General features: G+C 29.4%; 8 protein-coding genes across 8 annotated transcripts; 5 read left to right on the top strand and 3 right to left on the bottom strand. All coding sequences in view use genetic code 12, as the record gives it.

Annotated features, from left to right (window-relative positions):
- Positions 1-119: 119 nt before the first annotated feature.
- Positions 120-1,055, top strand: KGF54_000676 (GTP cyclohydrolase I; the record flags this gene model as incomplete). Its single annotated transcript, XM_051766614.1, has 1 exon — positions 120-1,055. One exon carries the CDS (start codon positions 120-122, stop codon positions 1,053-1,055), a length of 936 nt encoding a protein of 311 aa, XP_051621890.1.
- A 196-nt stretch (positions 1,056-1,251) lies between these two features.
- Positions 1,252-2,634, bottom strand: KGF54_000675 (glutamyl-tRNA(Gln) amidotransferase subunit; the record flags this gene model as incomplete). Its single annotated transcript, XM_051766613.1, has 1 exon — positions 1,252-2,634. The coding sequence occupies one exon, from the start codon at positions 2,632-2,634 to the stop codon at positions 1,252-1,254; it is 1,383 nt and encodes a 460-aa protein (XP_051621889.1).
- A 150-nt stretch (positions 2,635-2,784) lies between these two features.
- Positions 2,785-5,049, top strand: MES1 (methionine--tRNA ligase; the record flags this gene model as incomplete). The annotated part of the gene is made up of 1 exon (XM_051766612.1): positions 2,785-5,049. One exon carries the CDS (start codon positions 2,785-2,787, stop codon positions 5,047-5,049), a length of 2,265 nt encoding a protein of 754 aa, XP_051621888.1.
- A 578-nt stretch (positions 5,050-5,627) lies between these two features.
- On the bottom strand, positions 5,628-7,242 carry TNA1 (Tna1p; the record flags this gene model as incomplete). The annotated part of the gene is made up of 2 exons (XM_051766611.1): positions 5,628-6,547; positions 6,600-7,242. 2 exons carry the CDS (start codon positions 7,240-7,242, stop codon positions 5,628-5,630), a joined length of 1,563 nt encoding a protein of 520 aa, XP_051621887.1.
- Positions 7,243-8,474: 1,232 nt separating this feature from the next.
- On the top strand, positions 8,475-8,777 carry KGF54_000672 (uncharacterized protein; the record flags this gene model as incomplete). The annotated part of the gene is made up of 1 exon (XM_051766610.1): positions 8,475-8,777. One exon carries the CDS (start codon positions 8,475-8,477, stop codon positions 8,775-8,777), a length of 303 nt encoding a protein of 100 aa, XP_051621886.1.
- Positions 8,778-10,300: 1,523 nt separating this feature from the next.
- On the top strand, positions 10,301-10,969 carry RPS5 (40S ribosomal protein uS7; the record flags this gene model as incomplete). The annotated part of the gene is made up of 1 exon (XM_051766609.1): positions 10,301-10,969. The coding sequence occupies one exon, from the start codon at positions 10,301-10,303 to the stop codon at positions 10,967-10,969; it is 669 nt and encodes a 222-aa protein (XP_051621885.1).
- An 881-nt stretch (positions 10,970-11,850) lies between these two features.
- KGF54_000670 (uncharacterized protein) lies at positions 11,851-12,276 on the bottom strand (the record flags this gene model as incomplete). The annotated part of the gene is made up of 1 exon (XM_051766608.1): positions 11,851-12,276. The coding sequence occupies one exon, from the start codon at positions 12,274-12,276 to the stop codon at positions 11,851-11,853; it is 426 nt and encodes a 141-aa protein (XP_051621884.1).
- A 1,582-nt stretch (positions 12,277-13,858) lies between these two features.
- On the top strand, positions 13,859-15,424 carry KGF54_000669 (uncharacterized protein; the record flags this gene model as incomplete). The annotated part of the gene is made up of 1 exon (XM_051766606.1): positions 13,859-15,424. One exon carries the CDS (start codon positions 13,859-13,861, stop codon positions 15,422-15,424), a length of 1,566 nt encoding a protein of 521 aa, XP_051621883.1.
- Positions 15,425-15,432: the final 8 nt, after the last annotated feature.

The following is a 15,432-nucleotide window of genomic DNA, read 5'->3' as shown; positions in this document are numbered from 1 at the left end:
TCGGAGCCGCACAAAAATACTTTTTTATGAAAATTCTGAGACAAATTTTTTATTTCTGAGTATTTTTTGGTCTAAGTTTCTTTTCAACTAGAATAAGAATTGTTTATGGATCTTTAATTATGACAAATACAGAAGACTTATCTAGTAATAATACACACCATGAGGAAGACCAATCACACCAGCATTCACATCCTCAATCTCAACCATCACAACCATCAGAACCATCACAATCACAAGAGTCATCACCTAAACTTTCACCACAGCATTATAAACCGTCATTAGAACAAATAAATGGTCATCATCAACCAAGACCAATACTACCATTAAAAAGATCAAAATTAATATCTCAACAATCACAAACAAATATTAATTCTCCATTACAAACAAGACAAGCATCACCATTAATTTTAAATCCACCAATAGATTCAGATGGATTATCTTGGCCTTCAAGAGGTGCAAGATCAAGAATTGATCAAACTCCTGAAGAAGCTTTGCAAAGAGAACAAAGAATAGCAGAAGCAGTTAAAACTATTTTGGTTGAATTGGGTGAAGATATTGATCGAGAAGGAATTTATGAAACTCCTGAACGTTATGCAAGAGCTATGTTATTTTTCACAAAGGGATATGAGGATAATATAAGAGATGTGATCAAGAAAGCAGTATTTGAAGAAGATCACGATGAAATGGTTATAGTTCGAGATATAGAAATTTATTCATTATGCGAGCATCATCTTGTACCATTTTTTGGAAAGGCTCACATTGGTTATATTCCCAATAAACGAGTATTGGGATTAAGTAAGTTAGCAAGATTGGCAGAAATGTATTCAAGAAGATTTCAAGTTCAAGAAAGATTAACAAAACAAATTGCAATGGCTTTAAGTGAAATTTTAAAACCAAGAGGTGTTGCTGTTGTTATTGAAGCTACTCATATGTGTATGGTTAGTAGAGGTGTTCAAAAAACTGGTTCTTCAACTACTACTAGTTGTATGTTGGGATGTTTTAGAGATCAACAAAAGACAAGAGAAGAATTTTTAACTCTTTTAGGGAGAAAGTAGAACCAAAGAAAAATTAAGCGGAGGTTTTATTCAACAATAAACTTTAGCTACTAGAGAAGAATAACTGCTAGTTATTTTTATGTTACGATGTTACGATAATTCAACTTACAGATTACTCAATCATTGCGTATTGATCTTTTTACTTTATTTCAATTCTATAAAACTTATAAATATATAATTAACCATCTAGATCTTATTAATCTAATTTCTTCAATTCCTTAGCAATCTTTAGTACAAATTCATCATCACCAAATTGTCCCATTAATTGTATCCCAACACCATCAAATGGAATAGATATAGTAGGTAATCCAGCTAATGACGCAGGAACAGTATAAATATCATTAATATATTCATTTAATACATTTTTCTGAGATTCTGTTTCATACGTAGTAAAATTTGGAGCTACGTCCATTGCAGTGGGGACCATAATTAAATCACAAACATCTGTTTCTTTCGGGTGGTTAGGAAAAAAAATATGCTGGTTCTTAAAAAATGATGAAAATTCTTTAGTTAGTTTTGATCTTGCTTTTGTTGCTTGTAAATAATGATCTCCAGAGTCAGAACTTAATGTGTAATTTCCCAACAAGATTCTTCTTTTAACTTCATCACCTAGCGAATTAGATCTATTTTTATATATTAATTCCATTGGGTTTTCATTAACGTTTAGTTCTGCTTCAGTGTACTTATACCTTGTACCATCATATCTTGCTAAGTTTGAAGCTGCTTCTGATGTTGCTAATGTATAATATGCTGGTAATGCTTTTCTTAATGATTTTAAAGATATTGTCTTCACGGTATGGCCCAAATCAATTAAATTTTCTATTACCTCTATCCATGTATTTTTAACTCTATCTGAAACTTCTTCAATCAAAAATTCTTTGGGGACTCCGATTGTTAAATTTTCAGTGGTTTTGGTTTTGGGTATTTGGTCCCTGATTTTGTTGGGTATTGACGTAGGATCTTTTGAATCTTCAACATTTAAAACATTATAAACTTTCTCAACTAAATCTAAATCCTTACTTAATATCCCCACAGTATCTAAAGTTTGTGCATATGGTATAACACCCCATCTTGAAATTCTTCCATAAGTTGGTTTGAAACCATAGATATTACAATAACTAGCAGGTAATCTTATAGAACCACCAGTATCCGTCCCAATTGCAAAATCACATAAACCTCCAGCTGCCGCAGCTGCACTACCACCAGATGAACCACCTGGTACGGATTTTGTATCATACGGATTTATAACTTTACCAAAATAAGAATTTTGATTTGATGAACCCATTCCAAATTCATCCAAGTTGGCTTTTCCTATACATGTTGAGCCATTTGATGATAACAAGTCAACTATTGTTGCATTGAACGGTGATTTGTAGTTGTATAATGCATGTGAGGCAGCTGTGGAAATTGTTTGATTTTCTACTATATTATCTTTTAATGCATAAGTTGTATTTGATAGTATTGATGTTGTGGTGGTGTTAGTAGGATTAATCGTACATTTTGTGATAAGACTATTGAATGGATCAGTTTTGGAGGTGGTAGTAGTATAAAATCGTAATATCTGTCGCTGTCTTATCATAATTGAGAAAGTATGGCTTGTCTTATCTATTCTTATTGTAAAAGATCTAATAATAATATTAATTGTACGCAGTATCGAAAATTAAAATCTAATAATCACTATTTTTTTCACTTTTGACTCATCAAACTCATTTTTACAACCAACAGAAAAATGAGTTTAGAATTATATGGTTCTAATAAAAGTACCTTGTTGGCATTAGTCAATAATCTAAAATTATCAATCGCTGCATCGGTGTACCAACCAAACTTAAAATTAACATTACCGGAACAACAAAATGATTTACAACATGAATTTTTATTGAAAGACAAGAAAACAGGATTTGAATTATTTGAACCAAATGCTATTGTTAAATATTTAGCTGATGATTATACTACCGACGAGTATTTGAAATTAGAAGAGACTGAATTATATAAGGCTATTTTATCGAACAAAAAGGATTCATTATCAAAAGTTAATATTAAAACTCCTTCAAAAGTTGAATTAACACCTTCACAAATCATATTATTTGCTTCATTATATCCAATATATAGTGACTCTACTGAAAACAAATGGTTCACTGAACTTGCATCAAATGAAAAAGTTTCACCAGGTATTCAAAATGCATTATCAATAACTAAAATAGAACGTGAAAAGGAAACAAATACTGGAGCTCAAAATTATAATAAAGAATACTTGGTGAAACCTCAAACTGAAAGAATCACACCTAAAGAAAATGAACGTAATATTTTAATTACTTCCGCATTACCTTATGTAAATAATGTCCCACATTTAGGTAATATTATTGGATCAGTGTTGAGTGCGGATATTTATTCAAGATATGTTAAAAATAGAAATTATAATGCCATTTATATATGTGGTACTGATGAATATGGAACTGCAACAGAAACAAAAGCTTTGGAGGATGGAGTAACACCACAAGAACTATGTGATAAATATCATAAAATCCATAAAGAAGTTTATGATTGGTTTGATATTGAATTTGATTATTTTGGTAGAACAACCACTGAATTACAAACTGAAATTGCACAAGATATCTTTACCAAATTGTATAATAATAAATATATGGAAGAAAAAACTACTGAACAGTTATATTGTGAAGAACATAAATCTTTCTTAGCTGATAGATTTGTTGAAGGTATATGTCCAAAATGTGGATATGAAGATGCAAGAGGTGATCAATGTGATAAATGTGGTAATTTATTAGATCCTTTGGAATTAATTGAACCAAGATGTAAAGTTGATGGACATAAACCAATTATAAAAGAATCAACTCATATTTATTTGAAATTAAATGATTTAGAGGAACCACTTAAACAATGGGTTTTGAAAGCAAGTGAGGAATGGTCAAAGAATTCAAAGACTATTACTAACTCATGGTTGAAACAAGGTTTAGAACCAAGATGTATCACAAGAGATTTAAAATGGGGAACACCTGTTCCTTCAAAAGGTTATGAAAATAAAGTTTTATATGTTTGGTTCGATGCTACAATTGGGTATGTCTCAATAACTGCAAACTATTTCAAGGACAATCAAGAAACATCAACTGAGAATTGGCAAAAATGGTGGAAAAATCCTGAAAATGTTGAATTATATCAATTTATGGGTAAAGATAATGTTCCTTTCCACACTGTCGTATTCCCGGCTTCACAAATTGGTACAGGTGATGAATGGACTAAATTGCATCATTTAAGTACCACTGAATACTTACAGTATGAAGGTGGGAAATTTTCGAAATCAAGAAATGTTGGTGTATTTGGAAATAATGCTAAAACAACAGGTGTAAATTCCTCAGTTTGGAGATATTATTTATCATCAATAAGACCGGAATCAAGTGATTCACAATTTTCATGGGATGAATTTGTTGGTAAAAACAATAGTGAATTATTATCAAATTTAGGAAATTTTGTCAATAGAATTGTTAAATTTGTTAATGCCAAATACAATGGGGTTATACCCAAATTTGATACAAAGAATATCCCAAACTTTGAAACATTTGTTGGAGAAATTAACGAATTATTAAAATCATACAATCAAAATATGGAAAAAGTTCAATTAAGAAGAGGGTTGGATTTAGCTATGCAAATTTCAAGTAAAGGTAATCAATTTTTACAAGATAATAAATTAGATAATTCATTATATAATGACCATCCACAAAAATCAGATGCTGTTGTTGCTGTGGGGATAAATTTAGTTTATTTGATTGGTTCTTTGATATCACCATTCATGCCACAAACAACCACACAAATAAATGAAATATTAAATGTTTCTGCACTTAGTATTCCTAATGAACTTGATACATTTATTTTACCAGGTCATAATATTAATAAAGCTCAATATCTTTTCAAAAGAATTGAAGATTCTAAGATTGAAGAGTGGAGAAAATTATATGGTGGTGGCTCATCAGTTGCAAAATAAATTTGAGTACCAATTATTAATTATCATACTACATATGATAATATATAGAGTATATTGTAATTAGACCTATAAATAATTTTTATCAAGTACAAGACTTTGCATTCCTTTAGTAGCATTATAGGTTTTAATGGATTTCTACAAAAACAATAGCAAATTCCTGCGATCCTATATGCCTGTGTATGTAAAATATGCTCAAATTCTAATCTATACTTTATTCATCTTCAACCCTGATAACAAACTGGTACCAGTCATTAACTTTAAAATTGATTAGAATGATAAAAGAACAAGTGTTGCAAAAAAGTTACTTTTTTTTCAATAGTTCAAATACGTATTATTTACTATGTATGCTTCGACTTAGCTGCAAAAGAGTTATTAATTTTAGTGTTTCAAAAAATTCAGATAAGACTAGACACAAACCAAAACTGGTACTTTTGATCAGATGAATAAGAGGATAGTTACTACCACTTCCATTAGCCTTTTCCATCAATTGGAGTAAATGACTACATACAATACTTTAGAATCAAAATCCGACAGAATGTTGAACTTTTAATACCTATTTATCATAAACAATTACCTCATTAATATAAATATACAAAATCAGGATTTCTATCACCTAAATTAATTTGTTCTTTTTCATTCAATGAATTGAATTTTTGCTTGTATGCATCAGTCTTTTTGGTCTTATTCAATCTATAACACATGAACCAATAAGCTAATGAACATACAATAGCGAAGCAAACAGCTGAAATGGAAGTAGCTAAACCTGGTTTATAAACTGGTGCATCTTTTTTCAAAAATATAAAAGTTGCAATTATTCCTCCAATGTTTCCAAATCCAATTTGCCATGATGTACCAACTGATTTTCTTAAATGTGAACCGTTATTTAAAGCAGCCCAACAGACTAAAATTGGCATTGCAGTGTATAACCCTGAACATGTTAAAAAGCAACCTCCATATCTTACTGATGGATTATCGGTTGCACCTAAAATCATAGCTAATCCAATAATAGCAGTTATACATGCACCAACAACAAATGGAATTCTTTTTCCAGTATAATCGGAACAAAATGCAACTAAATTACTAACTCCAAATGAACAAACCCATGGATAAACTGAATGTTGTTGAGCAGAGACTGCTGTATAACCCATTTCTTTCACGATAGTTGCTGCAAAATATGCATATCCATATGAAGGAATAATTAAACCAAAATAAGCTAATGTAGGTAACCAAATCATCCAATCTTTTAAACATTTAAGAGCATCCCATATTGAATTTTTAACTTCATATGAAGATTTAATACCAGAATGGAATTGTAATTTTTGTTTCAAAAATTTTCTTTCATTTTCTGATAAATATCTGTTAGCTTCTGGGAAATCTGAAATAATGAAGAATAAAATTAAACTACAACCAGCAGTTGCAACACCTTGAACTAAAAATAACCATCTCCATGATGAAAGACCTGCTTTACCATCTAATTCATGAACTCTATAGGCAATCACTAAAAATTGTTAGTATTCACTGATTTCATAGTAAATCTTTATTTTACATACGCGCACTAGCAGCACCACTTAATGATGTAACTGAAAAAAAAGCTGTAAATCTTCTTAATGAATCCTTTTGAGTAAAATAAGTTGCTAATACATAAAACACACCACAAAACAATACAGATTCTGTAATACCTAACAAGAATCTTGTAGCATAAAGTTGACCTTTTGTTTGAACAAACGCCATACCGATAGTGATGCAACCAAATAAGAAAACAGAACTTGATAACCATATATGTGGTTTGATAAACTTAATGGCATAATTACCCAACAACTCGAAAAACACATATGGAACGAAAAACATAGTTAATGCAGTATTATAATTAGTACCTGTTAAATTTAAATCTATTGATAAACCATAAAGATTAGCATTTGATATATTAACTCTATCCAAGAATGCTAAAAAATATAATAAACAAAATGGAGGAACAACGCATAAATCAATCTTCCACAGTAGTCTTCTTTGATTTATACCTAATTCTTCAGCTAATTTATTAGTTTCATATACTGGATCATTATTCTCAGACAAATTTGAGTTGAAATCTGACTCTAAAAGTTCTGGATCTTGACCATTTTCATAATTTTTTTCAGATGATTCATATTTTAGGATCTCTTGATCACTTATTGTACCAGTGATTTTATCAGACATATTTTGAATTTTGACTTTGATGGCTGTCCGCAAGAATATTTTAAAATGGAATTTTTAAAAAATTTTCAAATTTAAATCATGGGGAAATTGAAATCATTTTAAACCGTTTAAACAACTGCAATAAAGTTAATTTACGAGTTTAGTTGTTCTATTATAGTCCTTTTGATAATGTATAGTTTTTGTGGGTTAAATTTTGATGTATATCTATTACTCATTAATTTCATATGCGTAGTGGTTAAAATTTTTATTACTCGAATAAATTTAAAGTTGAAATAATATGTCAAATTTTTAAACTCAAAGATTTACGAATTCACTTAAAAAGTATAGTTTCTTTCTCATAAAGACAAGCCTTAGTCATTGAAGTTACGTTTGTAAGAGTCTGATTCTCCCTTCTGTATTGTTAGCTTTTTAGATACTCCATTTTTTTTTAATCATAAAATCACTGTACGTTTGATTAATTTAATATAGCTCAATTTTAATCATATAAATTTCAAATGTATAAAATGCTAAAAATTCCGTTACTTAAATCAACATCTCCGGTTCGCTCTAATTTTTTTGGAGAAATTACTATTAATTGGATTCCTGTATCATATTTGCATATTTTTTGTAAGTAAACGGCAAGCTCACTCACTGTAGACAGTAAAAAAATTTATTAGCAAACACTATAAATTAAGGTAGAGCGATTAACTTGTTTTTCACAACTATCGAATTATGAAAAAGAATTATCTACAATGAAATAAAGTTGTATAGGTTTTGATACCCCAAAATACACTTAACTAAAGATATTATAATGTTTTTTTGTTTATTGACCATAACTCTTAATCAATTCAATATAAGATAGGAAGATTATATATATACGTTCCATAAAATGTCTTTCAATATTGTTATAAAATCAATAACTCTTGTATAATTAAAGAAGAATATACGAAAATGTCTTAAATTTAAAAGACTTGAATGTCTTTAATTTCCAACGAATTAATTTTCTGAGGAACTCTCTGATTGAACACAAAAAACTACATCCTTTTACGATAAGAGTTTTCTATACAAACTTTAATTGGGATATAGATTGATTTTGAAATCTCATGACAAGCAAGATTGTTCATTCTTTGTCATAATATTTTTGAAATAAATGGGAGTTCAGTTGAAATTTTCTAATTCGATAACAACCAAAATACGGCTAATTCCCTTATCTGTCATTTTCAATAATTAATTAACACAAAAGATAGCCTTTAATGAATTACCCAAGTGACTCAACCTACAATCCAACACCTCTGAATAATGACAACTACTTGACTAGAAGTAGCTATCACAATTACATGGATAGATTAGCTACAAGGTCGAACAATCAAAGTGCTTTAAATCTAAAATTAACTCAATGTGAAGATGGTCCTCATTGTGAAAAATTTAGATGTCCATATCGTCATGCGTATACTTATAAATTGTGTATTGATTCCGATTGTAAAAATTATAAATGCAAATATATGCACCTGGTTCCTACTTATTGCAAATATGGTTATTCTTGTGGTAAAAAGTGATGAAAATATAAATTTAAGACAAAACAATATACAGGAAACTTTAACTCAGAATTATTTTAGAACAATACATGAAGTTAGATTACACGTGCTATTGATGTTTAATTCAAGGAGCAATAAGTTATGATAAATAAGATGAAATTTCACAGATGAAAAATAAAAAAGAAGTTTTTGAATTAAGAAGAAGAAATAAGAATAAATCAAGGAATCAACCAAGCTATCAGATATATTCAGTTTATATATAATAAAGGTTTTTAAGTGTATCTTGTATTTGTATAACAGATATCAAACTATTGTAGAATCGTTATTATCTTAAATCATTAGATTATTGTCGTAATTTCATAATTAAGACATTAAATTTAAATAAAAATCACCATTTTATCAAAAAGTATTGTATTTATACACATCCGGATGGGAGATATGTTAATTGACTAATTTGATCAGGTCAATTAATGAACATGATGGTTTTCAAATTTGTATAAACTTTATATTTAATATACGACACATTTGCGATCTCGAGAAAATTTAATTACAGCTACTAACATGTATATCTTGGAACAATATTATTCAATGAATGAACATTTTGTTAATAAATGTATCACATTGTACCTAACTCGCCCCACGAATTTGTGCGGCGATTCCTAAAAAAGTAATTTTATATTTCTTATTTCCGGAGACTATCAAATAATTCAAATGTAGTTACCATCAGTGGAATGAGGTTAAAAACTTAGTTCTTAATAATGTTAATGAATGATAGCAAAAAGCTTCAATTTTAAATTGTAAAAATTTAAACAAACGAATTTTGATGGGACATTTTCTATTAGTTTTAGCATTATATTATATAATATGTCAATGTAGTAGTTTCCTTTGATAGGCGAACTTGCTAAGATCTTACTCTTACTTGTAGTTTGGTCATTTCAGTTAACTAGATTATGTAGTATTGATTCTTTGCTGGGTTAGCCACATGAACTCGCAAAAGCGTTCTTGCTAGTTGGAGAGGCTAGGGTGCTGGAACGAAATTATTGAGGCTAAATGAGAGTATAGCTGAAATGTAGAGATTAATTTATCAAAATCTGGCTCTTGCGTGGAAAAAAGAATCAAATATAAGTATCTGAAATGGTGAAAAACATTTTTCTGATTCAAGAGAGCATAGTAACTTCAAATAAACATAACTTTTTTGAGATAATGAATGGGTATCTTACAATCTTCAATGGAGTTAAATTTAGTTTTGAAATAGCTCAGTTGTTTATGAAAAAATATTGATTAGGGCTAAAGCCCTTAAATAATATACTTTATTTTACCAACCTAGGTTGCCTAATCGGGTCGAGTCAAGAGAAAAAATAATTTAACCTTGACCTGCCCTGCGCCTAAAAAAAACATATATTACTGAGCTTCTACACCAAGAAGTGACGTAGTGCTACCACTTCACTTCAGGAAAAAAGAATTTTGTTAAGCTGATTATGAAAAATTTCAAAATTTTTTATTCTCAACTTTCTTCTATCTACAATATCAAATCATTAACAACCATGTCAGACGTTGAAGAACAATTTGAAGAACAACCAGTTGTTCAAGAAGAATTACAAGTTGTCAACTTAGCCACTCCAATCCCATTAGATGTTCAAGAAGCACAACAAGAAATTAAATTATTCAATAGATGGTCATTTGAAGATGTCGAAGTTTCAGATATCTCATTAGTTGATTATATTCAAGTTAAACCAACTTTCGTTCCACATACTGCAGGTAAATATGCCACCAAAAGATTCAGAAAAGCTCAATGTCCTATTGTTGAAAGATTAACCAACTCATTAATGATGAATGGTAGAAATAACGGTAAAAAATTAAAAGCAGTCAGAATCGTTCAACATGCTTTAGAAATCATCCATGTTCTTACTGAACAAAACCCACTTCAAGTTGTTGTTGATGCTATTGTCAACTCAGGTGCCAGAGAAGATTCAACAAGAATTGGTTCATCAGGTACCGTTCGTCGTCAAGCAGTTGATGTTTCACCACTCCGTCGTATAAATCAATCAATCGCTTTAATTACCATCGGTAGTAGAGAAGCTGCATTCAGAAATATCAAAACTATTTCTGAATGTCTTGCTGAAGAAATTATTAATGCTGCTAAAGGATCATCTACTTCTTATGCTATTAAGAAAAAAGATGAACTTGAACGTGTTGCTAAATCAAATAGATAGAGAGGTTATAAGATTTATAGGTTTTATAGGTCTATATTAATAATGAGTATTGTTGTATATTAATTTGGTTGTAGTATTTTGAATTTTCTATGTTTTTGAATTTGTACATAGTATTGAGTTGAGCTAAATATTACTACTAAGCTCTCATATACTATATTAATTTTCCATTAAATGCTATTACTTACGTTTTATGGTCACAATATGTAACAATTGATTAATCTTGTTGAGACTTAATTCTTCATATTAAGATTACATCAAGTCTATCAACACGAGCGTTCATTTTGCTTTTGACTATGATTACAACTCTAATTCCTCTTCTTGACTTTCAGCCAAATTTGGTTAGTGCAGAACTTATTAGCTGTTGGAAGAAGAAGTTTTGTATGAGAAGACATGCTTGTTATAATACTAAGTGATGTAATTTCTGCCAGTCTACTGTACCCTACTATATTTTTGAGCCATCGGAAATCTTTTGTTTCTTTGCATTATTCAGTTGAAGGCATATACAAATTATTGTATTGTTAAAAGGTTTTGTGTCCAATTTTGAAACAATTTATTTATAGCAAAATTTAAAGTTGTTTTACGATTTTATCAAAATTCGTCAATAGTCTTGGTCACTCCCAGTTAAGTTCTACTTCTAACTGTGCCAAGGTACTACCACTTTACATCATAAAAAAAAATAGAACTTTATTAGGCTTTTCTTGATAATGAAGTTTCAAAATAGATTCTAAGTCTTAGGAAAAAAAGAAAAGAGAGTAGAATTAAAAGAATCTGAAATCAAAAGAAAATTACAATAAAGGGCCAGCCAAATATAAACGAAAATGTAATACCAAAATCTTTTTACGCTATATATCTCTATACCAAAGCAACGATATAATAAATCTTTAAGTTTGACTTAAATATAACTCCAAATAATGAGTTCTACCTTCTGGATGTTTAAAAATGCAAAATTTTCGAAAGCAATGTAATCCATATCTGCAATCAATAGGATGAGGATGCATATAACCACAACTATAAGAAATGCAATTTGATTTAGGACATAATTGATGAGTACGTGGATGACGAAATGGACAATTATAATTATTTCTGAAGCAACGAGGACCAAATTTACATTGAATTAATTTTGAATTAAAAGATGATTGATAAATTGAGGTTGATTTTAAACTATCAAGATAATTGTGATATGAAAATTTAGTGTCAATACAGTCGTCATTTGAACTTGTTGGGCCAACGTAGTCTGGAGATGAGAAACTTTGAGTTCCACTTGATGAAGTACAAGTATTAGTTGTTGAGCCACTTGAATAGTCCATAATGAGTCTGAAGTTGAAGAAGAATGCTTTATCGAGTAAATCAAAATAATTACAAAGGCGAATTTTCTTGTTAAATATATTTCAACAATATAAAGTTTTTTAATTTTTTAAAATTAAGTTTGTTTCAGGTTTGTTTCATCTAAAAATAGAAACATCTTGATTAATTCACTAATGATATAGAACGCGTCTGCATTTTTCAGATAAATAAACAGTAGACAATCAATTGTGAATTTTCATGTAAAGTTTTGATATTCCAATTTCTAGAATAGAAATACGATAGAACATGAATTAGCCATATTATTGATAGATGAAATGATTAAGTAGTTTATGTACCTCCTCGAAACAAAAGCTCAGAGCTTATAAAAAGCGCACAAATAGAGACAAGTGAGTAATGATTTAATATGTGACATTTTTATTTTTTGTCACATACTTTAGACAAACAACATTCTTCAAAATCAAACAATTTGTAAATATAGGCAACCTCATTTGAGTACTCCATAGGTAGAAGCAACAAGCAATTACTGGCATTGCATTACTATGAAACCGAGGTTTGATACTTTACATTAATTTGCATATCAGTTTATGTTTCAATAAAACCGTTTGTAACATCGAACAATCTCGTATCATTTCAAATATAATATTCGTATTAAGATGAGGATCTATAGACGAAATCTCCAACGTTTTAATCAATTTCCAAGAACTTGATCTACCATTTAGTGCCTTCATATGCGAGATTTCTCGAATTGCACCGGAGTTGTATAAACTAGTTCTCGTAAATTCAGCCTTACATTTTAGCCTCGTGTGCGTGGATCTAATTCACTGAAAAATAAATTTAAACGTACAAGATGCATTATTATAAAAAATTAAACTAGTATAAGAGCACAAAAGTTATATAAAGCGGAGTGAAAAAATTATAACAAAATAGTTTGAATCAGAGTATTGGTAATAACGAACTGGAAAATGAACTATTTTAATCTACGTTTGTAAGTCGTTGATCTTAAAGTAAATGCTTAATTGTATGATTCAATGTGTAATTAAAAGTTTGAAATTGACATAAAATCAATCAAAAAAAACCTTAACTTTGTATTTCCATTATATTAGTTCTGAGTTTAATTAAGGGATGCTACCAAGATCATCCATATCAATTGTTGGTTGATATTCGTATCTCTCATTTTATAGAAGTGTTCATATCTTTTTAGAGATTAATCTATATTATTATAATAAGTTACATATATAACGTATTCTTAATTACTATCAATCTTATACATAGCAGGAGTATTAGACTCGTATAACGATTTACGTAATCTCATTAGATTCACCAATATACAACTTTAAATTCCATTAATTTTAATTTTTCTTCTCCCCCGCATAAAATAAAATAAAATAAAATTTTCAACTTGTCTTGTCTAATACTTACCTCAACCGGGAGTTATAATAATTATTATACAGAAATGACAAAAGAAGAAAAAAATGAGATGAAATAAACTCGTATAAAATTGTTATAATAAACTATAAAACTAAGATCTGTTTCCCTAAATTTTGAAACATTTCTTGAACATCAAAATCAAAATACCACCAAAAAATGTCTGATAAAAAATTTGATGAGACAGTAACTGATCCCGAGATTTTAAATACTGATTCATCAGAAAAAAATCCTGAAAATGTTCATGATCCAGAATTAGTTGATTCAGAAGATAGTTCCCAAGTACTAAAAAGTTTTGATCCAGAATTTGAAACAAATGAATTAGCAAAAGAATTAGGTATAAATCAAAAGAAATTGCAATGGAAAATTGATATTTGTGTTGTTCCTCCTTTTTGCTTATTGTATTTTTTAGCTTTTTTGGATAGAGTTAATATTTCAAATGCAAATCTTTATGGATTTTCAACAGACTTGGGTTTAACTGGTACTCAATATAATACTGCATTAACTATGTTTTTCGTTCCATATATCTTTTTTGAATTATTAGGTAATTATGCTATTAAATTTATAAGACCTCACATATGGTTATCAAGTTCAGTATTTTTATTTGGTTGTATTACAATTGGTATCACTTTCGTTAAAACGAAAGGACAAATTTATGCTACAAGGTTTCTTTTAGGTGTGACTGAATCAGTATTGTTTTGTGGTGTTTTTTATGTTTTATCAACTTATTTCACTCAAAAGGAATCACTTAGAAGATTTACAGCATTTTTTTCAGTTACATCATTAAGTGGTGCAGCAAGTTCGCTGATTGCTTATAGAGTGCATGAATTACATGGAAAAGCGGGTCTCTCTTCTTGGAGATGGTTATTCTTGGTACAAGGTGTTGCAACAGTTGCATGCTCATTTCTCTTGTTCTTTATTATATCAGATTTTCCAGAGACAAACAGGTTTTTAACAGAAAACGAAAAGAAATATTTGAAAAAAAAATTGCAATTCCATTCTGGTATAAAATCATCATATGAAATTAAAAATACATTTTGGGATGCTCTTAAATTATTAAAAGATTGGATGATTTGGTTACCTACATTAGCTTATTTGGGTTTAATTATACCTTCATATGGATTTGCATATTTTTCAGCTACTATAGTCAAAGAATTGGGTTATACTGCAGTAGCAGCTCAACAACATTCAGTATATCCATGGGTCTGTTCGTTTGCTGTAAGTAATATAATTGCTTTCTGTTCTGATTATTTTGGGAAAAGATCTCCTTTCCTTATTGGTGCATGTGCTGTTGCTATAACTGGTTTAAGTATGGTTTTAGGAGCCACTAAAAATCCAAATAAAAGATATGCTGGTTGTTTTTTAGCTGCTAGTGGGTTATATACGGCAATGCCAATTTTAATTTGTTGGTCAGCATTAAACAATGGTTCACATTTAAGAAAATCAGTTGGAACATCATGGCAAATTGGATTTGGTAACATTGGTGGTATTATTGCAACTTTTATATTTTTGAGTAAAGATGCACCATTTTACGTACCTGGTTTAGCTACTTCTATCGCTGCTGTTTATTTTTCAATTATGTGTTCATTGGCTTATTTGTTTATGTGTTATAGATTAAATAAATCCAAAAAAACAGATGCTTACAAACAACATTTTAAATCATTGAATGAAAAAGAACAAATTAATTTAGGTGATAGAAATCCTGATTTTGTTTACTTATATTAATCTGGTCT

The sequence above is a fragment of the Candida jiufengensis genome (assembly GCF_024610255.1).
Source record: "Candida jiufengensis strain CBS 10846 chromosome Unknown scaffold7, whole genome shotgun sequence".
Classification (NCBI taxonomy): Eukaryota; Fungi; Ascomycota; class Pichiomycetes; order Serinales; family Debaryomycetaceae; genus Lodderomyces; species Lodderomyces jiufengensis.
Note: the sequence above shows the minus strand (reverse complement) of the source record. Positions and strands in the feature narration are given on the sequence as shown.